Source organism: Canis aureus, chromosome 31 (genome assembly GCF_053574225.1).
Source record: "Canis aureus isolate CA01 chromosome 31, VMU_Caureus_v.1.0, whole genome shotgun sequence".
NCBI classification, from domain to species: domain Eukaryota; kingdom Metazoa; phylum Chordata; class Mammalia; order Carnivora; family Canidae; genus Canis; species Canis aureus.
This window is the reverse complement of record NC_135641.1, coordinates 11696715-11722744: the sequence shown is the minus strand read 5'-3', so window position 1 is coordinate 11722744 and position 26030 is coordinate 11696715. Positions and strand designations below refer to the sequence as shown.

Sequence of the window (26030 nt, the reverse complement as noted above, 5' to 3'; positions counted from 1 at the left end):
CCCCGCCCCCGCCCCCTCGGCGCCCGCCCGCGTCCAATCCGACCGGCGGGAGCGCAGCGCACGCGCGCAGGGGCGTCCGGGGAGGGCCGGGTGCGACCGGCGCCGGGACGCCCGCGCCCGCGCCCGCGCCCGCGCCGCCTCAGGTAACCGCGCCCCCCGCGCGCCGGCCGCCGCCGCCCTATAAGTGGCCCGCCGCGGCCGCGGGGCCATGGGGCGTGCCCGCGCGTCCCCGCCATGGAGCCGGCCGAGGTCTCCCGGCTGCACGCGCTCGCCTACCTGCAGTGCGCGCTGGGCTTCCTGGGCTCCCTGCTGCTCCGCCAGGCGGCCTCGTCCTACGGGCGCTACGCGTCGCCGGGCGCCGCCTTCGGGGTGCCGGCGCGGGCCGCCTGGGCGCTGCAGGAGCTGCCCTCGCTGGCCGTGCCGCTGTGGGTGTGCGCCCGCACCGCCGCCGAGCGCCTCCGCCGCGCGCCCAACCGCATCCTCCTGGCCATGTTCCTCCTGCACTACGCGCAACGGTAACGGCCCGCGCCCCCCGCGCCCCCCGCCCCCGCCGAGGCGCCGCCCCCACCGCCCCCACCGCCCCCTCCTTCCTCGCCCCGCGCCCTCCCTCCCTCCCTTCCTCCCTCCCTCCCTCGCGCCCTGTCCTAATGACCTCTCCGCCTGTGCCGCCCTTGCCCTGTAACGGGCACCGTCCCCTTCCTCCCCTGGGGCAGACGGCTTAATACGCTTAGTTTGGGAAAGTGGGGCTGGGGGTGAGGACAGCGACGGGTGGTGAGAGAGGGCTGGAAAGGGACTGACCTGGCTACTGGGAGGGAGGAGGACGCTTGAGGATGTGCAGGTTAGGAGTGTCACGCCTACAGCAGCTAGAAAAGCATTTTCCTTTGCTAAGGACAGTGGGCGTGCAGTGATCACCAGAGTCATTTTCCTGTATCAGAACCTGCAAGCTGTTAAAATCTGACCAGAATGTTTGACTTAAAAAAAAATGATGACATGTTTTTGACTTAAAATTGTAGGTTTATTCTTGTATCCTTGAAATGCTGCTTTACAATGGTGACATTTGCTTTTGAGCTCAGCTGAATACTGATTTTAGCTTTTGGCCCTCCAGCATTTACTCAAAATGTCTATGCCAAGCACATCAGGGATATGGCCACGGAAAATCCAAATGACCAATGGAAGGAAGAAAAGCATATCTATAACCCTCGTTTGGTAAAAACCTGATTTTGCTTTGGGACCACTGAAGGGTATCCAAAAAGGAAAGAGAACATCATACACTTGGATGACCAAAACCTCAGAAGTTGTCAGAAGTGCTGGTTAAATTCACCTTTTTACAGGGATCATTTAAAATCCTTGTCTGCGAGAACTCTCAATGCCTCAAAGTTGATCATCTGAAATGTGGAAGGGTAGAATCTACTTTAAAGACTTTAAGATTCCTAAATTGACCCAGGGCTTGTTGCCACTATAGTTTGTGCGTGAGGACTCCAGGTGTTTTAGAAGCTGGAACTGCATTGACTGGAATGAAACTTGAGCTGAGCCACGAGAAGCAAAGAACCCAAAGGACAAGTAGAGAGAGGGTTAGCATGGAGGGCAAGAGTCTGCTCGAGTGCCAAGGACACTGGAGATAGGGTCAGGGGCGCCTAGGTGTCTCTGTTGCTTCAGTGTCTGCGTCTTGGTTCTGGCTCAGGTCATGATCTCAGAGTCATGGGATCGAGCCCTGAGTCAGGCTCCCTGCTCAGTGTTGATTCTTCCCTCTCCACTCCTGAGTCTACCTGCACTCTCTCTCTAAAATAAATCTTTAAAAAAAAAAAAGAGAGAGAGATACAGAATCAGCTGGAGCAGTTTGTAGGCACTTTAAACAGGAACAGATGTTCAACAAAGGTTTTCCACGTCCTATGTTCCTGACTCTTCAAGATTATTCCAGTGAGCAAAATTGTTGGCAGGCTGCTTGTTTTTTTGTAATGTGGTTTAGCGTTACTGCAATTTGAATGTCAGAATTTTCATATTGGTGTTCATGTCTCCAAAAATGTGCTGGAACCTGTTTCTCTCTGTTTCTCTAATGGCCACAAGTAAGCTCTGGAGTCAGACTACTGGGTGTTACCACAACTTTATCACTAGGGGCGTGGGATATATTATTAAGCAGGTTTCCCCGTCAATGGAAGAGGTGCCGTGATGGTGCCAGCCCATGCTATTGGCATGCATTTAAATAAAGGCAACTCCGTATAATGTGCGCACCATGCTGGCAAATGCAAATGCTTCGTAGACAATTAACAAGACAGTTCCGTATTGTCATGCATGTGGGCATAGTCACATATGTACCCCATGTATTGCTCAGGCACACTGCTGCCAGTCTCAAGTCACATATGTACCCCATGTATTGCTCAGGCACACTGCTGCCAGTCTCAAGTGCCTTTAAGATACTTCTGAAGATGTGGCATTGGAAATTTGTAAAGGGAAAGGTTTACAGAACTTTGAAAGCCTGAGTTGAGCTTTTTAACTTACAACATTGTGTTTAATTGTATCCACTTACTGTAGTGTGAGGCTGGATGAATGCAGCATCCTGTGAGGCCACAGACACCTGTCGAGTACTGGAACCTGACTATATCAGGCCACTGAGACACAGAATTCAGGTATTTTACCCAAGGCTATCAGACAAGAGGATATTGGGACTGAAACCTCTGATTCCGAGAGCAGTGGCTTTAGAAACTACTCCAGAGGATTTGCTAGGTCAGGTGTAGCTTTTCAACTTGCTGGGCTATTCTGTTTCAAGTTGTACATGTGACAGCACATTTAGCCTGTGTGGTTTGGGACATTTACATTTTCCAAATAGAAAAGATAAACATTTTCCATTCTACCCAAGCAGCTAATTTATTAAACCGTCATTGGAGCCCTTTGGGGAGAACAGAAGCTCAAGCAGCATGTTAGCATCCAGCCAGCCCAGTCAGCATTTGTGCAGCCTTACCATTTGTCCAGGGTCCTGCAGGTGACACAGGAGACTATGTGAATGCAAGCCTGAGTCGGGCTGGTGGCAGGACAGACTCAGACCAGGGGATGTGCTAGGGAGATGCTGACAAGGCCAAGGGCATGGTTCTTTACAGAACCAGGACATGTCTGCAGGGGCCCTATGATAAGCTTCGAGGTTACCCAGGAGTGAGGCAGGGCCGTGCCCTAGGGGAGTTCTAGCTGTCTGAAGTGGTGAGGACCAAAGCCAGGTAAGGGTGCTTCACAGTCAATGGGAAGGGGTTTTTGCTTACAAAAGAGGGACAATCTGTGCATTTTTATGTCTCATTCGGCACACATTTCTGAAGATTGATTTGCATACCTGGCACTGTACTCATTATTGGAGATGTAGAGACAAGCACTCCCAGGATACCTAGGTAGCACAGTCAGTTAAGCATCCAACTTTTGGGTTTTGGCTCAGGTCATGATCTCAGGGTCGTGGGATCAAGCCCTGTATTGGGATCCTAGCTTAACACAGAGTCAGCTTGAGTTTCTCTCTTCCTCTCCATTTGACCCTCCCTGCAGAAATAAAGAAAAATCTTTAAAAAATAAAGATACTCCTTTAAGGAGTGCTGAATGCAGGACAAAAAATTACAGGAATTTTTTTTTTTTTTTTTGCAGAAGAGTCAGAAATATAGGAAGTCCCTCCTGGAAGGGAAGAGGGAGTAGCTATAGGAAAGAACATCCTAGGGCCCCATGGGTGGCGAAGGACATTTATAGGAACATTTTTAATCCCTGACAGACAACATAATCTTCCCATAGCCTTTATTAGTTACAGTGTTTGCCTGAATCCTTTCTGTACTTTGAATTTTTTTTTTTAATTTTTATTTATTTATGATAGTCACACAGAGAGAGAGAGAGAGAGGCAGAGACACAGGCAGAGGGAGAAGCAGGCTCCATGCACCGAGAGCCCGATGTGGGATTCGATCCCGGGTCTCCAGGATCGCGCCCTGGGCCAAAGGCAGGCGCCAAACCGCTGCGCCACCCAGGGATCCCCCTTTCTGTACTTTGATCTCATGCTGATTACAGGGCTTGTTGAGGGCTCGGGTGGTGTCTTCTCCCGCCGCCTTTTGTATTACAGTGCGTGGAGCAGATCTGAACTCCAGCAGGCAAGTGCATGCTAGCTGTTGGCAGCGGTTTCCTGTGGTCCCCAGTATCAGTGCAGAGTGGCTCTGCATTTGTCAGAGTCCCTCCAAATGGGCCTCTAGACTCAGACCTGAGTCTGCTTTTTCTCCTGCCAAGCAGGTTTTTTCAGTATTCTCTGAGCTTGGGCTGCCTTTGCTCATGAATTTTTCTCTTCCCACTTGGCAAATTAGGGAATGAGTGGCTGGGTTTATTCGTTTGCTTATCCATTTAACAATGTTACAAAGTCCCACTTGAGTGCAGGACGAGGATTTCCACCCTAGCCCCAGTGACCACTTTACCCTGAGGCAGAGGGGGAGTGCTGCGTGGCCCCCAGAGTGCAGACTTTCAAATGCCCACAAAGCCTCCTCTTCCTAACACCCTCCTCCCAAACTTCGTTCTTGGCTGGATCCTTGAGCCTGCAGGATCTCAATTCTGTTGCTCCTGATTATGATCCTCAAAGGATCACACCCACAATTCATGACGCCTGCTCTGTTCTCCTGGTGGCCCCGTGGGGAGAGCCTGACCCTAGCCCAGCCTCACTTTTAAATGTGGCATATGGCATGTGTAATATTAAAACACACCAGGGAGCTAGAGAAGGTGAAGTATACACTAAACCCTTGGCCCTTGCCTTGTGTATTCAAATAATTTGGGGAAAAAAAAACTTTATGCAGAAGTATAGAATGACAGATAGTGAAATATTCATTGGGTTCATAACCTCACCTTAAAAGCGCACAGAACGTAAGTGTATGGCTCTACAGGGATCTGTGGCATTCGTTGCAGAAGTGTGTTACAGAGGGAAGAAACAAAACAGGAACTGATCCACATCTTGGAAGTGCTGTAGATTTCAAAGATGTCAAAATGTTGAAAAGTCATATAGTTATTAAAATGATATCAACCACTTTCAGTTTTAAGCATTTAAAAATAATTAAGCCTACTGTTAGATTTGCTGCCAAATCACCAAATTGGATGTTTCATTGTACCTGGGACACAATGTCCAATTGCTTTCATTTTGGGAGTCAAATCATTTGCTGAATGAACACGCAGTTTCTCATTGCGAAATAACTGGATGTTATCATTCCAGTTTGTTGGGAAAACATCTTAAGGGGTCATTCTTGTAGTTCAGTTTGTTAATTATACAGGTGTGGAATCTGTGCCTGGGGATTCCAAAACCTGAAAATCGAACTTTAAATGTTTTAAAGATCATTATTCCAAGGTGTTGCCCAAGTGTGCGTGTCTGTTAGGGATACTTTCACTCAGGTCTTTCTCCGTTGGAGCAGACCACATCCAGCAGATGGGCATGAAAGTTATTGACCAATTAGTAGGGTTTCATACAACATCAACCTCTCTGGCTTGAATAGTCCAAGAAAGCACTCCCAATACACTGCTCAGGAAGGTGAGAAGCCCGGAGCCCTGGCCACCGCTTTGCAGCAAGGACAGTCACATAGGGCTAGCTTTGGCGACCTTTGTTCATTTTGGCAATCCACGCCCCTCCCAAGGTGATTGTACTTGGGATCCTGCAAGAAAATACTTTTGTTTTTCCTTAAAACTCAAACTTCCCTGTGAATACTCTGTGTATTCGCTTGTTTATTAATTTTGCCTGATTCTCTCTGAGCCCTTCCAACAACGATTGCCCATCTTCAGCCTAGGAAACTGAATTTCTCTCTTTCATTCATCTGGTCTGTTCCAAATGTATCAGGGATCATCAGGGCTTACCATACACGCAGGGTATTGCATGCAAATGATCCTGTAGTTGAAGTATATGCTCCTTGTAGAAAACTTTGAAAATGCAGAGGAATTCAAGGAAGAAATTAAAACTACTTATAATTGCATCACTTAGAATGCTGACAGTATTTTGATAGATCTTTTCCCCATGCCTTTCATTGTTTTTAGTAGGTTTTGAATAATTTTTTCTAAGCAATGTGGATACACACATATATAAACACATAAAATCTTGTTATCCCACTTTATTACTCAGTATAATAACCAAAGTATCATTCTGGCTCACTAGAAACACTTAACAAAAATGTCATCTAGAGACTATTTCATGTGCCACAGAGTGACCAGGCAAGGTCAGCCCAGGTGCAGTCCTGGTTCTACCTGCATCCTCATGATGTGGTCAATGGGACAGCTGGGAAGGTGATGTCTTAGAGCTGCCACTTCTGAGTATCTACATCAGTCGCCCAAGTCACCATGTTCCTCTGAGCCTCTGGTTCCAATCTGTTAAATAGGTTAATAGTAACAGTTGTGAAGTCCTTAAAAAAAATAAAATAAAATAAAAACACGTTGCATAGGATTAGGAATTCCTAGAAACATTTCATCAGGAACTGTGAGAAACACTTGTGTTTTGCTCTGCTCAAGCTTGTAAACTCACCCAGGCAGGAGGCAGCCAGCTGCTGCCCGGCCATCGAAGCTCCACAGAGATTCAATTCTGAAAGCTCTGAGGTCAGCCCCTCATCAAAGGTGTCCCACAGCCACAGAGATGTGCAAGTTTCCATGGGTAATAACAATTTGGTGAAAAGTAAGTACTGTTTCTTTATGCAGATCAGAAGGAAAATAAATGGGATATTGTAACATGGTCAAGAACAAAGTGTCAAATTCAATCCCACACTCCCTCTGTTGGGATAGAAAACAGAATCTCTTTGTAGCTCCCTGGGACCTGACTGTTTTCATGTCCTTTAGCTCATTACAGGAACAGAACATAGAGTTATATAACGTATTACCTAAATAAAGTACAGTTCCTATGGGGAAGGATGCTCCTCAGGGTAGATGAGACACCATGTGCAAAAGGCTTTTGAATACTCATGCGTGCGTCAGAACTGAGATGGCCTGGGTCCCTGAGCTTGGTCGGGGCAAGCACTGTGTAGGTTCAGCAGGTGTGTCTACCTTCCTCACAGAGCCTGGCCCCACATCCTGAAGTGGATCCTTTACTCTGATAAGCTGCCTGTGGTCCACTACAATCCTTGGGTTGCCCTTAGCCTGAGCTTATCTGAAGGCTCAGATAAAAGTCATGCCTAGAAGCCTCTCTCCCCTCCCATTTTGGTTCCTAATTGGCCCAATTCAAAGGAAACCCCTTCTAACAAATGCTGCATGGATTTCCAAGGAAAAGAAGTAAAGATAACCTAAAAGGAGAAAGACAAACTAAAAAATAGCAAGAGGGAGCAGAGTGTTCCCCTCTGGGAGGTGTGTCACATCTGGCCATTTGGTTTGAAGACGCCAGAGCCAGGATTGTTGGTCCCAGTCCTTGCAGAGGCTGGAGGAAGAAGATGTTATCTCCCTCCTCAAGGTCTGCAGGCATAGGCGGCATTGCCTGAGGCAGCTTACTCTCCTGACCTCAGTGGTTTTATGGCCAGGCCTGTGGACGTCAAGGTCACTGCTGTCCCTTCAAGGGCAGAGATAAGAGAGGAACAGAAGAGGTGTGCACCAGCTTTTATAAGCTTTTATATTTCCAGTCCTTCCCCCTTTCTGATGTTCATGTGAGACCAGAGAGAAGTGATCCTTCTCCCGGGTCCTCTCTACATGTCTTTTCCAGGCTCCCCCAGGGCACACAATGGAGTGGAACAGTAGGACCCTCTATCCATTTGGCAGCTGAGTCCCCACCTCACAGTCCCCACCTCACAGACTGTGACCAAAGAGGCTGTCTGCAATCCAAGTACTGGGGCCTTGAGCAAAAGCATTTTCTAAGAAAGTCAGAGCAAGGTTTCCAGAGTGTGACTCCTATCTTAATCTAGGTCAAGGGTCAAAACTGTTTTTGGAAAGGGCCAGATAGTGCTTTTCCTAAGTGTTGTGGGCCAAGGGACAAAAACAGGATGTTGTGAAAGAGATATTTCATAAGATTTCTATTGAGAAGATTCAAAGCCTAATAACCTTAGAGTAGTTTCTGTAACAGGTGTTAACAAGAAGAGTAGAATTCTTTCTTTGGTGAGGAATAACATTCCCTTAATTGGACTTCAGTATTAGCATTCCCCATGATCAACATCCACAGTAAATGTTCACCCCTTAATGCTTGATGGGCAATCAGATGTTTTGGTTTTTTTTATTATTATTGTTTTTAAAGATTTTATTTGGGAGAGAGTGAGCACAAGCGAGAGGGAAAGGGAGAAGCAGCCTCCCCACTGAGTAGGGAGCCCCACATGGGGCTTGATCCCAAGACCTGAGATTATCAGGACTTGAGCCGAAGGCAGACGCTTTACTGACTGAGCCACCCAGGCGGCCTGAGATTTTCTCCTTGAAAATGTCTTTTCACTTGCATTGGTACTGCCAAATTTTGATTTCAATCCACAAATTTCTGATTGTAATTTAACATATTCATTGCTTGGAAGGCATTTATGGAATTCTATTCAACTCTTCTGTTGATACTTTAGTCTGTCACGACAATGTAGATGAATGTCTTCCAGTTGCCAGGTGGCAGCTCCTCAATGACAGTTAAATAGGTTTTGAAATGTTCAAAAACCACTGGTGGAACTCCACTTGGAGCTCAGACATCGTATCTGTTGCAGATTTATGTGAGAATGGAGATCTCACTGCTGCTTTTAATTTTAACAGTATGGAAAGCCCGGGAAGCAGTTTGCCATGACTTGTGGTTCAGACAACATCAGTTGGTGACTCATGCAAGTGTATGTTTTGCACACAGGTGATACTTTGCCTTATAATTTTAGGTTGAATTCACTGAGAAACCTAGTCTTCAGCAAATGCTAATTTTAAGAGCCCTTCAAAATTCAATAATAGTGGTTGAGGGCAGTTTTTCTCATAAAGAAAAATGTCAGTCTTGGCTCTGAACTCAAAATCGTGATTAAGTCTATGGAAGAAACGTCAAGTTCACTGTTGAAACTATTGGTTCAGTCACATGCGATAGATTGGTTTTGGTTTCATTTGGTTTGGCATTTTTGGCAAAGTATCTGCTGAATAGCTTTAAGTACCTTACATTTTCACAAGCTTTGTAAATCTGCCATGTGTTTGTTTTTACTGCCAGTGGTTACAACATCTTAACAGATCCCACTTCAGGTTGTTTGAACTAGTGTTTCCTCAATGTCCATGGAAATGCTGTCACCATTGGTTGTTGCATGGGGACCACTTAGAGCCAGATCCCTTGGTCACTTCAGACTCGGCCTTGGCTTCCGCAACTGAGTAGTGTCAGCAACATCCAAGACTCCCCAGGAACCACAAAGACTGCTCACTTAAACTTCGGCCTTGCTTTTTAACTGTTCACTGACCTCGCTTCTGGCATCCCGACTCCTCAAGCAGCCTGTCCTCACCAAATGTCAATCGTGTTAAACAAGTTCTATCATCTGGATGTGTTTCTTTGCTTCAGTGAGCTTAGCATTGGGCTGTGGCTTTCCTCGCTTGGTAACAGAAGGTGCCACTTGTTAACTTCCAGCGGCTCTAGCCTTGTTCTCACTTCGTTTGTAAAATTCTGTAACTAGATTCTGTTTTAAATTCCCAATTTCTTCTGACCATCGCTTTCCTGTGAGGGACGATGTCACAGTGACCCTTTAGTCTGGTAATGCCAACCTCTAGTGTAGTCTTCCGGCCAAGCCAAGGTGTCACTCCATGCCAGGACAGCTTTGCCATCTGACATGGTAACTCAATTAGCCACACTCCACTGTTTCTCCAGAGCATGAAGAGCCCACTATCCTTGTCTTCATGGAACAGGTGTGCACTGATAAGAGAATAAAGATGAATAGTTGAGTGACATGCACTCAGAATGCTGCTTCCCAGTGATGTGCAGCGCTCCGCGCAGGGACACAGACCCGTGAGACCACCACACCACGCATCGTGTCGCACCTGCCTGGTCTGGAGCCATAGCTCATGAGTAGCCACAGAACGTACACAAACAGATGACCATGGCCGTGTTACAAAACTCTGTTAATGGACACTGAAATTTGCATTTCATGTAATTTTCATGTGTCCTGAAATGAAATTCTTACCCCTCCCATTTGAAAATGTAAACACCGTTCTCCATTTACAGGTTGTATGCAAACAGGTGGTGAACTGGACTTGGCTCAGGGGCTGTATTTGCTGACACCTGATCCTGACTCCTGTTGCTATCATAGGCATGGAACATTTGTGACAGATGAGGAGGGGGATGTGAATACAACACAAGACAGGTTTGGGTTTCACATCTGTAAGGTGCCAGCCACTATTTGCCAGATGTTCACAATCCAACCCTGAACCCAAAACAGAATTGGGAAAAATGAATCAGAAGTTTGCCATGCATGATTCTCATTTGGAAAGCCTACAGCTTTTTTGCATATGCTGGAGGGAAATGCCTACCACATTTGCAGACTGTTCGCTCAGAGTTGCTTCTGTGACACTTCATTCATCTATCATGTAGACATTTGTGACATCTCACCCAGAAGCCTTCCCACACCTTTATCTTTCAGTATAGATTCTATATGTAAGCTTCCACACTTTGTTCTTTCCCCTTTGTAACCCTGCATCCCTAATACCTGGTGCTGAATTTTACATGGGTTTTGTTCAGGTCACCAGTTTCAGGCTCTCGGGAGCTGAGCACTCGGGAGCTGAGATGCTTTCACAGGCATCTTTCTAACCAAGTCCAGCTTTTTTTTTTTTTTTTAAGATTTTACATATTTTAGAAAGAGCAAGAGTGAGAGAGATCACAGAGGGGAAAGGGAGAGGGAGAAGCAGACTCCCCAGGAAGCCGGATGTGGAACTCGATCCCAGGACCCTGGGATCCTGACCTCAGCTGAAGGCAGATGCTTCACCGATGGAGCCACCCAGACACCCCTGATCGTGTCCAGCCTTGGCATCTCTCATGGTTCTTACTTCCTGATCTTTTTTCCATAGTTCTTCATGCTCATAATTCTAACCCTCTGTTGGCTTTGTCCTATACCTTGCCCCCCCCCCCCAGAAAATCCCCTGAGACCATAAACCATCAGGAAATATTTCTCTAAATCTTTCATCCTTTGGCCTTTTTCTGCCTTCCCCTGGCCAGAGATTCAGTCTGCTAAGCCACCTTCAGCAACAAGGCTGCTTCCTCGACTTTCAGGGATACAATGAGAACTGTTCTGTCTTCTGCATCCTTCTGGCTCTCCTGGCCAAGGAACAGGGTGAGGAAAAAAGCACTGTAACCACAGTAGTGGATCGCAGTGAATCAGAATCTCCACCTGTTTTTAAAAGCAGCCACACTGGTCCAACACACACACACACACACACACACACACACACACACACACACTTATCCTAGTCAGAACCACACCTGCCTCCTGTGGCATAGGCGTTTGCCATGTATCCCTGATGGCAGCTGACTGTCCCGACTCTGTCAGGTGTGAACCGTGCTTTCACGATGCAGGGAGAAATCTGAACAAGATGAGAACCTCGAAGACTGCCTTTGATCGCCAGAATGTTCTGTCCAGGACCTGAGTGGGCATGTTGCAGGAGAATGCCTTGAGGATGCATAGCCAGGACGCCTTATGCTCTCAGGCTCTTACTATGACTGCTAAGAATCAGCTCTGTTTTCGCCCTGGAGTAGACGGTCAGAATGGAAACAAACAATAAGCTTTTATGTTTTCCTCGTTTTAAGATATAATTCACATAGGATAGAAGTCACTCGTTTTAAGTCTGTGCTTTGGTCAGTTCTGATGATTATGTACAGGGTGTACCCGTCACCATAATCAGGATGCAGAACGCTGGCGTCCCCTTAAATGTCCCTGTGCCTCTGTGCAGCTAGTCCCCTCTATGGCACTAGCCGAGTTTGTGCCCTGTGGTGACTAGCTGCACAGAGTCCCCTGACTCTCGTTGTGGCTGCTTCAGAATGTCACAAGTCGCACAAGTTCTTTCATTAGTAAAGGGCTATTCAAGTTGTCAGTTTCTTCCTGCGCTGTTTTTGGTGACCTGTGTCTTTTAAGGCTTTTGCATGTGATGTCCAGACAGTCACATTTATGGGCAGGAATCTGTAGATGGTAGCTCCTTACCATCCTCTTAAAGTCCAGGGATTTGTAGTGATAGCCCTCTCGCAGTGTGTTACACACTGACCTTACAGAGGAAATTCAGACTACAGTATTGCATCCTCCTTTCTTCCTAAGGAGTCACTTTCTTGTCCTTATATGTTCTTGCCCTAAACTTTCACTGGTGTGCTGGAACAGAAGAATGTGACCTTGACCTCCCCGAGTTTACACCGAAGCTCAGCCACTCACTTGCTCTGTGACCATGAACAGATTGCTTACCCACCCTGCACCCGTCTTGTGTTGCGTCCAGCATGTGTCATGGTGTCCCCCAGGTAGGTGTCCCTAGGTGCCACCAGTGGGGTGGCGAGTGCACAGTGAATATAGCCACTGTGCTGTCAATGACAGGATGGTGTCCCCCATGTCGTGTAGCTCAGATGAGAGTGAGGGAAGATAACACAAATGTTGAGAGCCTCTTGAAGCCTTCGGTTTTCTCTCTGTGTGTCTGTCTCATGATCCGTATAATTACAATCCTGAGTTTGTGCCCCGTGGTGAACATTACTGAAACATGGTTAATTCCTTATCTAGAAATTCTACTTTGAACAGATGTGCATTGCTGAGAATGGTTTCTGCACCAGGAAACAAGACAAAAAACTCAGGACTTCGAATTACTGAAATGACATTCCTTATCGTTGGCCTGTTTTATTGAAATCTGTTTCTGTTTCATGTTTCCTAAGGTCCTTGATTTTCCCATTTCTGATTCGAGGAGGAAAGCCGATGCCCCTGTACACGTGTGTATTGGCGTTCACGTTCTGTGTCTACAATGGCTACTTGCAGAGCAGATACTTGAGCCAGTACGCCGTGTATGCTGACGACTGGGTCACAGATCCCCGGTTTCTAGTGGGTGAGTGGCCCCCCAGGGAAGCACTCTGTCATTCTGATCAGAACTTGGGTTTTTGTGTTCCATCGGTTTCTTGGTAAAAAGCCCACACTTCTTGAGAGAAAGGAATCTGCAATGATCCTTGACCTAGCAGTGGGGAGGCTGAGTGTGGCCCCAGCAGCCACAGAGGATGCAGGTGCCCGGCATTCACGCCAGCTTGGCATGGAAAACACAAATACCTGTTCCTAAAGCAAACCTAAAAATAGCCACAGGCTCCAGCAGAGTGAGCAGCAGATGAAGATTGAGGAGCTCCAGCGCTAATTGGCCATGTAATCTAGACCGTCATTAAGCCTCCCACAGTGCCTTCTGGAACGTGAGAAACAGTCAAACTGGGTCACCTTCCAACAAGGCAGTTAGAGTTTTCTGATTATGTTAACTTGAACAAACTTTTAGGTGTGTCAGGTGTTTAATTTTTTCAACTTTCTTACCGAGTTCTGATTATAGCCTTGTAAGTTCTGAGCAAAATGAAAATAAAACATCAGCAGTCAAAAACATATGCGAGAGTGTTAAAAAATACATCATCTTGAGGCTCTTGTTGATGAGCAAGTTTCTTCTAAGTTTCCGAATGTCCTGTGGCTCTTGGCTTTAGCGCTGTAACATGGCCTCCCGTGTCATTCAATGTCACTCTGTGCCCGAAGGTGTGATCATGGAGGGCCTAGCGCTGGAGGAGAATTTTGTTGTTGGCAAGGCATGTTCACATTTCTTGGTCGTATTTTTGTCCATGAATTAAAATTCTGTTCCCAGGGCAATGTCCTTGCTCATCATACGTGGGCATTGTAGCAGTGGGCCACATGCCCCCTCAGCCACCAGGTGGGGGATGATGAGAGTCCCAGGAGCCATGGTGGCTCCCCCAAGCCTGTGCCTCCCCACCAAATGCCAGACCCAAGTTATTTTGTTGGTGCCGTGCCCCCAAATACCTTCTTGACTTACCCACTTTTTTTTTTTAAGATTTTATTTATTTATTCATGAGAGACACACAGAGGGAGAGAGGCAAAGACACAGGCAGAGGGAGAAGCAGGCTCCAGGCAGGGAGCCTGATACGGAACTCGATCCCAGGACCCTGGGATGACACCCTGAGCCGAAGGCAGATGCTCAACCACTAAGCCACCCAGGTGTCCCCTTACCTGCTTTTTGGCTACCTGATTTTCTTCCACCCCAACCAGCAGGAGAAGGAGAAAGAGCAGGCTGTGTTGGCCCTGTGGAGAAGGCCACATCCTCTGCTGGGAGCCGTACACATGCCTTCTGGCACTCCAAGTTCCTGACAGGGCAGAAATTAGGAACCCTACACATGAGCAAGGGAGGCCTGATGGCTAAACACCCAGTCCCAGGTCTGACCTGAGTAAATAGCAGAGCCAGGGCTGCAACCATTGCACCCATGCTGGCTCCCCAAGAGGAGGCAGCTGAGGGCAAGGGGAATCAATTTTTAACTAAAGGACATAGGCATCACATGTTTGAGTCTCTCCCACAAATCATTTCTATGGTGAATTGTTTGGATACTTTTGATGAACAACAACAAAACAAAGAATCCTTTTGGTATATGGATTTAAATGTCCTTTGAAGCAGCTCTGCAGGTAGACCCCATCCCCTGCAGATGTCTTCGAAGCTGGTCTAAAATTATAGGCAGCACTAAATTGTATACAGACCTCTCATCTTCTCTACAAGTAAGCAGATGGAATCAAAAGTGGGAAAAAATGCCAACAGGGAAACACCGAGGTTACTTTTTTGGTGTTGTACTTATATTTCATAGAATTTATAGTTTTTGTAAGGAGACAAACACTAAATAACTTGAATAATTAATTACATTTATGCTACTTACCGAGAAGAGCTAAGCAAGTAGTAATAATAACATCCTAACAAAAAGTTTTCCAGAGCAGTAACAGTGATTAATCTAAAAGATTTTATACAAAGACTTTAAGATCCCAAAACCAGAATTAAATGTTTAGCTTAGATGAGCACAAATACTAGTTTTCTTACCAATCTGGTGCTTGTATCCTAGAAGAGAAATAAGGAAAACAATGGCATTTCAAGAACCTGATTCTTTCTGGAACTTCACATCAGGGGCCAAATTAGCTAGAGGTGACCTACCGAAATACAAAACAGGTCTTGCATCAACTGTACATTTATGGATCTAGTAAGTGACTTAAAAACACATATTACTAGCTTTGGTAGGAACTATTTAGAAAGAAAACTGTCTATGGTGGTGAAGGAAGAAGGAAGAAGTCTTGAAACCCTTGCTATGGGCCAGAATGCATCCTATGTCCCCGTTGTAGCCGGAAGAGGATTCCCTGCCACTGGGTGACTGAGGAATCAGTGGTGACAGCATTACTCCATGTATGTGTTTCTTTGATAGTGAATCAAGTCCCACCAATAAGCAGCATCTGCTAATTTTCTAATATCAGACTGCTAATTTTCTAATATTTTCTAATATCACAGGATGATCAAATTGTTGGCAATTTGATCAAATCAAGTTAGTCCTTTTATAAAACACTATTTGGGCATTTTACCTTTTCTTGTTGAAATTAATTCCTGTAGTAAATCTCCCTTTAAGTGTTAAAAAAACTTCCAAAGACTTATAAGTACGGGAGAGGAAACATCTGGGATGTTACAGGATATCTAGGGAAAGACATAGCCAGCAGTAGGAAATTCTGTTGGGAGCCGAAACAGAGGAGCAGACCCAGGAATGCAAATGGGGAGAGAGCAGGAAAGGAGTGGTGGGTGAAGCTGTGGGTGTGGTGAACTTGTGCCAAAGGGGCTTAAAAGAAAGAAGGGAAAAGTGCCAGGATGAGCCCCCAAGAGCTACCACCGCTGGGGCCTGTGCACTGCTAGCCCGACGTGGTGCAGCACCACCAGGGCTTCACCTCCTCCCGTGGGCCGACCCACAGATGGTGGTGCTGCCTCTTCCTGAAAGGGAGCCCGTGCCACGGTCCTAAGTAGTATTTGCAAGCATGCCAGTCATCAGGTCAGAGTATTCTGAACAGACCGAATGATTTATTGGTCTTATTAGAAAAACAAAGCCCTATTTAGCAGACCTGAGGGTAGCACTTAACTTTCTAAATGAAGCATAATATTTATTATAATGATTTCTACTGTCAACTGTGGCCAACACGGCTTACTAATAATGATAATAGGACAGATTACAGTAATGCCTGTTCATCAGGCTTGGGTTTGTGGATTTCATAGTTTAGTGACCATAATACTCCTATGGATTGTCTTTCCTTTAGGTTTCTGCTTGTGGTTAATCGGTATGCTGATAAACATCCATTCAGACCATATTCTGAGGAATCTCCGAAAACCGGGGGAGACTGGATATAAGATTCCCAGGGGTATGTACTGAAAAATGGAGACTTGATTCCAAATTGCTTCACATGAGGCCTGGATGTTTTGCCGAATCCAGTAACTAGCTTGTAGTATTAGGCTCAAGTTTTCCATGTGAGTCACAAGTTACTGATAGCAATCACTAGGATTATTGTTTTAACAGAATGATAAAAGAGCCGATGCTGGCTAATGGAATGCTTATTAAGTGAAAAAGAAACTAGTTGTATCTGTGTTTGGAAAGAGAATAGGAGGAGGAATTTATAGTTTATCAGGGGTGCCCAATACCTCATTTTGAGCAGTAGCAAGAACAGACAACTGGTCCTCTGTCTGAAAACAGTTTAAAATGTTGGGTAATTTTTTTTTTTAATCTTTAAAAATGCATCCTTGTGGTCTCAAGGAAGGAAGCCATAACATCCTGGTTGAGTGCTTGAATCTAGGGCCCAACTCTTGAGAGTCTGTAACCACTAGCTGCCTGCATGCAGGTCTCTAGCCCGAATGTGCACCAAATGTGGATGGTCCAAAAACCTCAAGCCACAAGTTAGGATCCATGTGGTCCTGGGGAGGTGGTGCCCTCACACATCCAGCCTACACAAGCCCAGATCCCCAAGAGGACCTGCCTTCAACTCAGGCCTCAGAGAGCCCAACAGAAAGTAGAGCCACAAAACCTTTGAGGACATAAGGTGCCTCGAGTAAGAGCTAATTACACTGGAGAGATTCCAGATCTTGGAGTTAATAGAAGCAGATCATGAAGTGAATAGCTAATTGTGTAAATAATTAAAAGGGATTTAAAATATAAGAAAAGGAGTAATATGCTATAGAAAGAACTAAATAGGGGATCCCTGGGTTGCTCAGCGATTTAGCACCTGCTTTCGGCCCAGGGAGTGACCCTGGAGTCCTGGGATCGAGTCCCATATTGGGCTCCCTGCATGGAGCCTGCTTCTCCCTCTGCCTGTGAGTCTGCCTCTCTCTCTTTCTCTGTGTCTCTCATGAATAAATAAATAAAATATTTTTAAAAAAAAGAAAAGAAAAGAAAAAAGAACTAAATAGCTATAAGATAGAAAGCAAGACAGCTTCTGAAACTAAAACAACAACAACAACAACAACAAAATGTAAACTCAGTAGATAAAACTAAAACATCAATGGAACTGGAAATCACATGGCCTGGCCTGGTTTGGAATCTCTATCTTCCTGGAAACCATACAAGGTGGAAAAGAACACAACAAACAAATGATGGAAAAACCCTACAGATCTCAAGTTACTTAAACTATAGACATCAGGCGGTGCTTGGAGCCTGCCACTCTGCTCTCTGGCCTAAACCTTTGCTGCCTAGAGCGCCCCAGTCCCCCACTGCAACCCCAAACCTCACCTGTCAGGGAGGCCCCTTCCCAGCCACAGGCCACAACCAGACCTCCCTCTTCCCCTAGCCTGACTCTTGGGCCCCTCTCACCGCGCTGCCCCGCAGCACTCCCCACCATATGCCGTGCTCTGTGCCTTCCCCTTGTGTTACACTGGGGTTTAGTGTCCCAGGAGGGAGTGTGGTCTATCCACGGCACACCCCCAGTGTGTAGGGCAGGGCCTGGCCTGAAATGCACACTTGGAAAGATCTGTGAAAATGGATGGCTGAAGGAATGAATCTATCCTTGAAAACAATTATTTTCTTCTGTTTTGGGTCCAGGGCTCTAGTATGGGTCCATTCAATTAGGCCGGTGCCTTAATTGTTACTCTGTGTTCTCTGTCTTTACTTAGGTTCCATCAGTGTGATTCCCTGAGTAGTAAAATGACCTACTTTAAGTACATGAAGACTGTAGTATTTTATATTCAGATGAACAGTCTAGGTATTGAGGTAGGGGTGTAGTTACTACCAGAAATTGTGATGAGAGATGGTAACACTAGTAATGGTGGGTGTGTCTCCTTGCTTACAATTCTGTAATGGTTTTCCAGGTAAGCACGCATGGCCATCTTGGGGGTCAGTGTTTTGCAGGGCATCATTCTGTAGGAAATGCACCACTTGCCTGTGTTTTCTTGCAGGAGGCTTATTTGAATATGTAACAGCAGCCAACTACTTTGGGGAGGTGGTTGAGTGGTGTGGCTACGGCCTGGCCAGCTGGTCCATTCAAGGCGGGGCCTTCGCTCTCTTCACCTTCTGCATTTTACTCACCCGGGCACAGCAGCATCACCGGTAAGTTCTCAAACACTTCTAGCAAGTTGAATTTGTCCTCTGGTCTTATTATAACAATTTTCAGGTGTGATATTTGAAACGTTCACATTCGTCCAAGCTGCTGAATCCCAGGGTATACCTTGCTTCAGCTAACCAAGTCCAAAACCATGTGAACGCCCAAAGGATAACCTGCTTTTAAGAATTGTCAGGTACAAAAAAATAAAAAATAAAAAGTAAAAAAAACATTAAAAAAATAAAAGAATTGTCAGGTACATGTCTGCGTCATCATTTGCTCAGTATGACTGAGCCCCTTTGAACATGCTGCTGAAGCTGATGATCAAGTGAAATGTCCGGCAGGGGACTCGTGGTCTGAGCAGGAACACATGGTCTGCAGCACGGAATGCCGACCGCCAGCCACTGGGTCTGGAGGAGCACTGCACGTGGAGGAGCCCGGCTCAGCCACAGCCCCTGCATGCAGGTGCCCTGCAACCTGCAACCCTGCGCTTGCTGTCAGGCTCTGGGCTCTGTACACCCTCGAAATTACATTGTTTTCCAAAGTGCAGGGCCTCAGCCTTTATCAGATCCCCAAAAGGGCCTGTGATCCACCTGACCGACATACACTCATTAAAAGCAATCCCAGGCTGTCAAAGCTGCAGAGAGCCCGGGGAGCCCTTCCCAGCCCAACACATGAAGGGACTGAGGTGCAGGGAACCAAATCTCAGGCTTCTGAGGAGGGGGCAATCTCAGGTGTCCCCCGATGCCACAACGATGATGGAAACGGCGCAGGCAGTTCTTGCTGGAGGCCACATTGATTGCTTGTGTCCCTGCGCTGGGAAGGGCGCTGCCCTGCTTCCCTGGCTTCATTCCCCCAAACACATTTCATGAAGATCTCTGATGCCACTGACATAGTAGGAGGCATGTGCAGATGTGGAACATTGTCGGACTCTCCAACGTCTGCTATCTCTTGGGAAGCGGGCAGAGGGAAGAAGCCCACAGAAGAACTGATTGATGTCGTGGCATAGTGGGAAGATACAGACTCTTCAGAGGCAAGGTTCCTTCTTTCCAGGCTCACCACATATTTAAAGATGCAGAGGATTATAACCAGAGACAACAAAGAGAATGGGCCAAGCTGGAATGTCTGTCTAGCTAATGTTTGTAGATGTTATGCCAAAAGCCTGAGAGTTACTGAGATCTTAGGAGAAGCACCCTCCAGCCCTCCACATTTTGAGGTGCCAGGCAGCAGGGGATCTTAGGGCCAGGACCTTGCTGCTGAGGACAGACATAGGGAAAGGCACATGCCAGGGAAGGCTCAGGAAAGGGGTTACGGCACCAACACTGGCAGGAAATGGGACAGTTTGCAATGATGGGCTCACTTGTGTCCCCCACCCCATGCCCGCCCAGAGACTATGCTGCAGTCCTAACCCCGAGAATGTGACCTTATTTGCCATAGGGGTCATCACAGATGTCATTTGCAGGGTCAGGTCATGATGGAGGAGGGCAGGCCCCTGAGCCAGGAGGGCTGGTGACTTTATAAGTAGGGAAATGGCCCACATGCACAGGGAAGAGGCCATGTGAACACACACACACGCGCGCGCGCGCGCATGCACACACATGCGCGCGCACACGCACACACACAAGACGGCCGTGTGAGGACATAGGCAGAGCCCGCAGCAACGTGCCACACACCCAGGGCTTGCCACAGCTGCCAGAAGCTGCAAGAGGCAGATGAGGATCCTCCTTGAGAACTTGGGAGGGAGCATGGTCCTGCCGGCACCTCGTCAGACCTTTGGCCCTCAGAGCTGGGAGGGAATAAACTCCTGCTGTTGGAAGTGCTCTGGCGTGTGGTCCTGTGTTCCAGAAGCCCCAGTCTTTTAGCCTTTCAGAATGGCCTGGGCCTTAATTCACGAGAAAGGCCATGTATGTGAGTCCTGAAGCCCTCCGTTTTCCTCCTTGGCCAGGTGATGCCACACCAGGACGTCCCCACATCCCATGCTGTTCTAGGATGCATCTTTTTGGGTGTGAACAAAGCACTTTGTAGGAAAATAATAGTGATGATGACAACTTAGTGAATCTTGGCACAGCCTAATATGCTGTGTTCCCTGAGGACCCCTCCTCCCCTCTGTCCTCCTCCCTCCCAGCCTCTCCCCTCTGCCTCCTCCTCTTTTTTCTCCTCCTCTCCCTCCATCGCCCCTCCACCCCTTCCTCCTCTGCTCCCCTCCCCCCTCCTCCCCTCCCTTCTATCCTCCTCTCCTTCCCCATCCCTTCCCTCCTTTCTTCCTCCCCATCTTCCCCTCCCTCCTCCCCCTCCCTCCTCCTCTCCGCCTCCTCCATTCCTCCCTCCCCCCTCCCTCCTCTCCAGGCAGGGGCCCTCCCACCCCCCCCCCCCCCAGACCACCTTCTCATGGCTGACACCGCCCCTGGAGAACATACCATTCTTCTACATTAGTTACATTAGATAGTAAAAAGCGAACATTGGCTGGTTTCTAATAATAGGAAAAATGAGATGTTACTGATACTCTAAGAAGTTATATCAGAGGAAGATTGAACCAGAGCCTGCCATGTCAGCGGTAAATATGTTTTCTCAAATGAAAACGGGAAAATCTCTCTCAACATTTGAATAGGAAATATATAGAAATAGAAATAAATAATTTCATTTTTCAAATGAAAAATCTCTGTTAATGAAAACCCAAAGGTATTCTTTGTGGAAAGCTTCACAAGGTGGAAGGATTCTTTTGCATTCATTTGCTATTTATATTGATATCAGTACAAAACCAATTTTAATTGCTGAAAAACTAATCAATTCAGTTTAGTGGAAGTATGCTCAGAAATGTTGGATTTACAAGCTGAGGACAAAAGCTGTCCTTTTTTTTTTTTTTTAAAATAATCAAGTGAGCCCAGCTAATTAAAAGAAAACAATCCAGGGGGCTGTTCCAATCCCTGTATTTATTAAGAGGTTCTCAAAGCAATATCTGATTACACTGAGTTTATAATTGGATGTGAAATATTTAAATTCATAGAGAGTTATACTGATAATTAAGCACTAGGTTGGAGACATTGGGTCAGCTGTGCCAAGTTGCTAACAGATTCTGTGGTTTGAGGGCAAAATGTCAAGGAATGGGAAAGAAGAATGTTTCCGTACTCCTCTCCCCCACTGCCAGCCTTGAGCAGCTGCGCTTGCGTGGCTGGGACATGCTCCCACAGTGCCTGGTGACGTGGTGCTCTGAGGGCAGGTGCCTGCTTGTTCACAGCAAAAGCCTGCAGGTGGAAGGCCAGCCACTGAGGAGAGCCTGGGGCAGGGGGCTCTGTGGAAATCAATTATTGCAGCATTTACCTAGTAAGTGTAATGTCATTTAGAAAAATGAAGTCTGTACGTCTTCAGGACACAATGACAGACGGCGTAATGACCTACACAGATAAGGTCGCAGCAGAGCATGTTTGTGAAGGACTTCCTTGTTCTCATGGCCCCCATCCCCAGACTTAGCCACGGAGAGCACGGTCCCGGAGCGCTCGGAATGGGTTTTCTGTGTCCACCAGAGGAAGGCTTCCAGGACAGGAGCATGGGGTACTTAGGCTGCTGGCGAGCCAGAAAGAGGATTGATGCTTTAAAGAATATGAAGAATTCTCTTCAGTGTAGTGTAAGCCGATGCCCCGAAGTGGGCATCCCTCAGTGAGGGATTATCTTACTCTCAAGCTTTGCTCGGGCTCCATAGTAATAAAATCAGGACAAAAAATTTGTATCCAGCTCTGGTCAGTATCACGGAAGTGACAGCTTTGGTTCTAGGGTTAGAATAGTAAGAAAAATCATACACTGCTCACCTTTTTAAAAATATTTACAAACATATATATACACACATATTTATAAATTTTAAGGTGTGATTTCTTGAGCTGGATTTACAAATCTCAGTGATGTAAAAGAATGTGAAAAGTCGAATCATGTTAACAAAGCAAATTTTATTCCTATAGAATAGCTTCTTTGAAATGAATTTAACGTATTTGACAAACCTCCCTTTATTGAGTGAGCAGAGTCCAAGCTAAGAACGGTTCCTTTTTTTTTTTTTTTCCAATTTTTATTTATTTGAGAGAGAGAGCACAAGCTGAGGGAGAGGGGAAAGCAGGCTCCCCTGCCGAGTGAGTGGGGAGCCTGACATGGGGCTCACTCCCAGGACCCCGGGATCATGACCCAAGCTAACAGCAGACGTTCAACCATCTGAGCCACCCAGGCACCCTAATAACGGTTCTGACATCACAGTTCTTCCAGCCATGCTGCCCAGCCCTCCCTCTGACTGTCTCATAGGCGAGCATGGGCATTGCTGTCCTGTTTTTACTGACTAGAAGCTGTCATCTCCTTCCGTGTGCAGTGCCTGGTTCTCTGAGAAGCCTGCTCACTGTCCAGGTCCTACGTCCTAGCCGGCTGAGTCCGTTCAGGCGGCTGTAAGAAAAACACCATAGATTGGGGGACGGGGGTGCTTAGAGCCAATAGACATTTATTCCTCGCAGGTGGAGAGGCCAGAAGTCCAAGGTCAGGGTGCCAGTCTGGTCGAGCTCTGGTGAAGGCCCCCTCTGGGCTGCGGATGGGACCCTCCTGCTGGTGCCTGCACATGATGAAGGGCCACAGAGCTCTCGGGAACTTCCCTCATCAGGACACTGATCCCATTCCTGAAGGCTCCGCCCTGATGACCTAATCACCTCCCAGAGCCCTGGCCTCCTAATCCACCACTGGCATTAGGTTTTTAGCCCATGAATTGGGGTGGGGGGGGGGAGTACCCAGGCAGAGGGTAATGCAGGCCTTCGAGAACCTTCTGGAACCAGAGAGGAATTGTGTATCACATCCTCTCCCGTAGTTCGTGCTCCTCTTGTGGCAGCCACCTTCTGACATGGGCGCTCGTGTCACAGTCTGGAAGAGAAGAGCTATCACTGGTGGCCTCATGTCACAAGTGATGCTTGATGCAGAGGTCCACAGAGCAACTTCTCAATGCGTGCCTTTGTGGGTGTACAGGACCGTGCGTGCACACGCACCTGGTGGTCTGATAGGCCTAGTTACCTGTTCACAGGTAACTCACCATGGTGTGAGTCTTAGTGGAAACCATCAGATTTTGCTGACTCCCTGTCACTTTGCTTTTGTCACACATTCTTGCACAGAGTCATGTTCTAGCATGATTTTTCTCCTGGGTATCCTTTGTGCTAACAGAAATTCCTTTTTTTCTGCCTATTTCTCCATCTCATCAAGTTCTTTTTTAAGTTTTCACTCTATCTACCTAGCTGCCGCCCTCCCAACCAGGCACCACCCCAAAATGAATGAGGTGCCTCATTGATGTCATCAATATCAAAACCGAAAGTGCCTGTCATTCTGAGCGCAGGGCCCCACTGTGTCTTCCCAGATCTGAGAGCGCCCTGTACGCAGCTGGGTGCCTATTCCACAGACCCTGGGGCTGGGCCGCAGCTCTCTCTGGGAGGCTGCTGAAAACCGTCAAGAGTCACCAGAAGGAGAAGATGCTCAAGACTCACCTCCTGAGCTCCCCCCTGGGGGCTGGAGAGATGGCTCTCCGCTGTGCCCATCAGCTTCACCACATGTCCCTAACTTTCCTTGCCAACATCAAGGTGAATTACGTGGGTTGCTTTTTATGAATCATGCTTTAGAATCAGACATATTTAATGATTCATGATAGAGACAAAATCCAACTACAGGTGTCCGAAATGCCAAAGTTTTTAGTATTACTTTTTAAGAAGTCTCCGTATTCCTGCACAATGAAATGTGTTTTCCCTTTTGTCATTATCTGTTAAATGTTTAGGCAACAAAATTATTTTTTTCTTAGTGTTCTTTTTTTGTCTTCTTTTAGGTGGTACCTTGAGAAATTTGAAGATTACCCAAAATTCAGAAAAATTATAATCCCATTTTTGTTTTAAGTTCATTGTTAGTGGAATGAGGTTGGACTTGAAACATTCCATGCTATTTCTCTAAGGATTATGGAAATGAATCCTGTCTCTGTCATTTTCCTGCTACTTCACCTTTTTCAAGATTTGCCATAGGAATTTTTTTCTTAGTGAATTTGTAAGCTACTGAATAATACACTAATCAGACTCAAATGCAAGTTGATATATCAGGCTGCATACTAGGTCGAGAATCTGGAACTCTGGGGCATTCCAGCTGACCATTTCTCTGATTTTGGAGTCTCCTCTTTTGACTGCTTGCAGCTAAGTGTGCAAGACCAGGATTACAAGCCATCTCTGGTGGCTTCTGTGGACTGAAACATCTCACTGCCCCTCGTACAACCTGTTCTAGCCACAAGTTCAAGGCCAAAGGCGATATTGCTCCCTCCCCTGATAAAGCCAGGACCCCGCTGGGCCAGGGGCACCCACAGTGTGGTCATAGCCCCAGGAAAGTGCCCAGGTTCTCGCTGTGGGGCAGAGAACTCGGGGCGAGGAAGGAGAGACCCAGGAGGCCCAGCCAAGTCCTGGAGAAAAGGCATCTGGAACTTTGAAAGTCACCTGGCTCCCCAGGTGACTCCACTGCAGGGTGGGGTGCTGGGTGCACTCATAAGGGGTAAGCTGCTCTGTCCCCCACTGAAAGATTTCTTAGAGGTCCCCAGTGCAGTGGGGAGCCCCATTATTGCTGATTGCCATGGACATCAGTAGTCTCTGGTTTAAGATGATTATTCTTCCTTCTAGGTGGAACTAGGATGTCATAAGGCATTTTTTTTTAAGTACCCTCAATATTGCAAAAACAATATTTTGGAACAATTTCTTACTCTAGATGCGCTTGAAAGGTCCACAGAGATGAATGGCAGTAATAACAATGTACCATGTATTGCCAGATATTTAAAAGGAATCTCCATCCAGGAGGCTGTTAAATCTTGGCCACTCAATGAAGCTCTGATGGACGCACAGCGGAGGTCCCCTCCTGTCCTGGGACAGTGCTGCCTGGGTGGCCACCACCTCCGCAAAGTGGGGGGACCGCAGGAGCAGGCAAAGGAGCAGACTGGTCACCCTGGCCCCCAGACGCTGCTCAGTGGGTGGTGGGGGGCATCTAGAGCACCCCAGGAGCTCCCTTCCTCACAAGGTTTTACGTAGAAGCCGTGTTCTCGGTGTTAGTGATCTTTAGAGTCTCCTGTGATTTCGGAAATCACAGAAAACTTGTCCGATACAGCTATGCTTCATTTTACCTGGACACACCATGTTTTTGAAGAGAAATTTTGTTATTGAATGACCCTTTTTCAACTGCTTGAAAACACAAAGCAATAAATATTCTGGATCTCCTCAGGAATACTCAGAATGCCGAGCACGTCACGATCGATCAGGGCTGCTGTGCTCTCTGGAAGGTGCACGGGTGGGAGCAGGATGTTGGGCTGAGAGCCGGGATCGCTTGCCTGGAATGTTCCTTCTGTGTGTGAGCAGCACAGGCCCCGGCCCTTTGCGTTCCCCCGGGCTTTGCTGCGCCCTTCCTGCTTTGCCGGCCACGCTGCGTGCACAGTTGATAGGAAGACCCCCTGTTCTATCTTGTCTTCCTGCCCTCTGTTTCCTAAAACCTGTAGCTTAGCAAACTGCCACCAATTACTGCGTTAATTACTATACGGAGATTAATAAACTTACATAAAGTCCA

The 26030-nt window shown here is 47.0% G+C and overlaps 1 protein-coding gene and 1 long non-coding RNA gene across 2 annotated transcripts; one reads left to right on the top strand and one right to left on the bottom strand.

Moving 5' to 3' along the window:
- The first annotated feature begins 208 nt into the window (after nucleotides 1–208).
- Nucleotides 209–26030, top strand: SRD5A1 (steroid 5 alpha-reductase 1). Its single transcript, XM_077879628.1, has 5 exons — nucleotides 209–515; nucleotides 12758–12924; nucleotides 16182–16283; nucleotides 18304–18454; nucleotides 24271–26030. The coding sequence occupies exons 1-5, from the start codon at nucleotides 235–237 to the stop codon at nucleotides 24335–24337; spliced, it is 768 nt and encodes a 255-aa protein (XP_077735754.1). The 5' UTR covers nucleotides 209–234; the 3' UTR covers nucleotides 24338–26030.
- LOC144302355 (uncharacterized) lies at nucleotides 3262–6715 on the bottom strand. The gene is made up of 4 exons (XR_013369209.1): nucleotides 6491–6715; nucleotides 6217–6371; nucleotides 4840–4954; nucleotides 3262–3513 (listed from the first exon to the last, which is right to left on the bottom strand). It is a non-coding gene; the product is annotated as an uncharacterized LOC144302355 (long non-coding RNA).

What these genes read in the sequence shown, in the direction of transcription:
- SRD5A1 (XM_077879628.1), top strand. Translation starts at nt 235, where the DNA reads ATGGAGCCGGCCGAGGTCTCCCGGCTGCACGCGCTCGCCTACCTGCAG. An exon ending in CTCCTGCACTACGCGCAACG is followed by an intron (nt 516 to 12,757) that starts GTAACGGCCCGC and finishes ATGTTTCCTAAG; the next exon opens with GTCCTTGATTTTCCCATTTC. An exon ending in AGATCCCCGGTTTCTAGTGG is followed by an intron (nt 12,925 to 16,181) that starts GTGAGTGGCCCC and finishes TCTTTCCTTTAG; the next exon opens with GTTTCTGCTTGTGGTTAATC.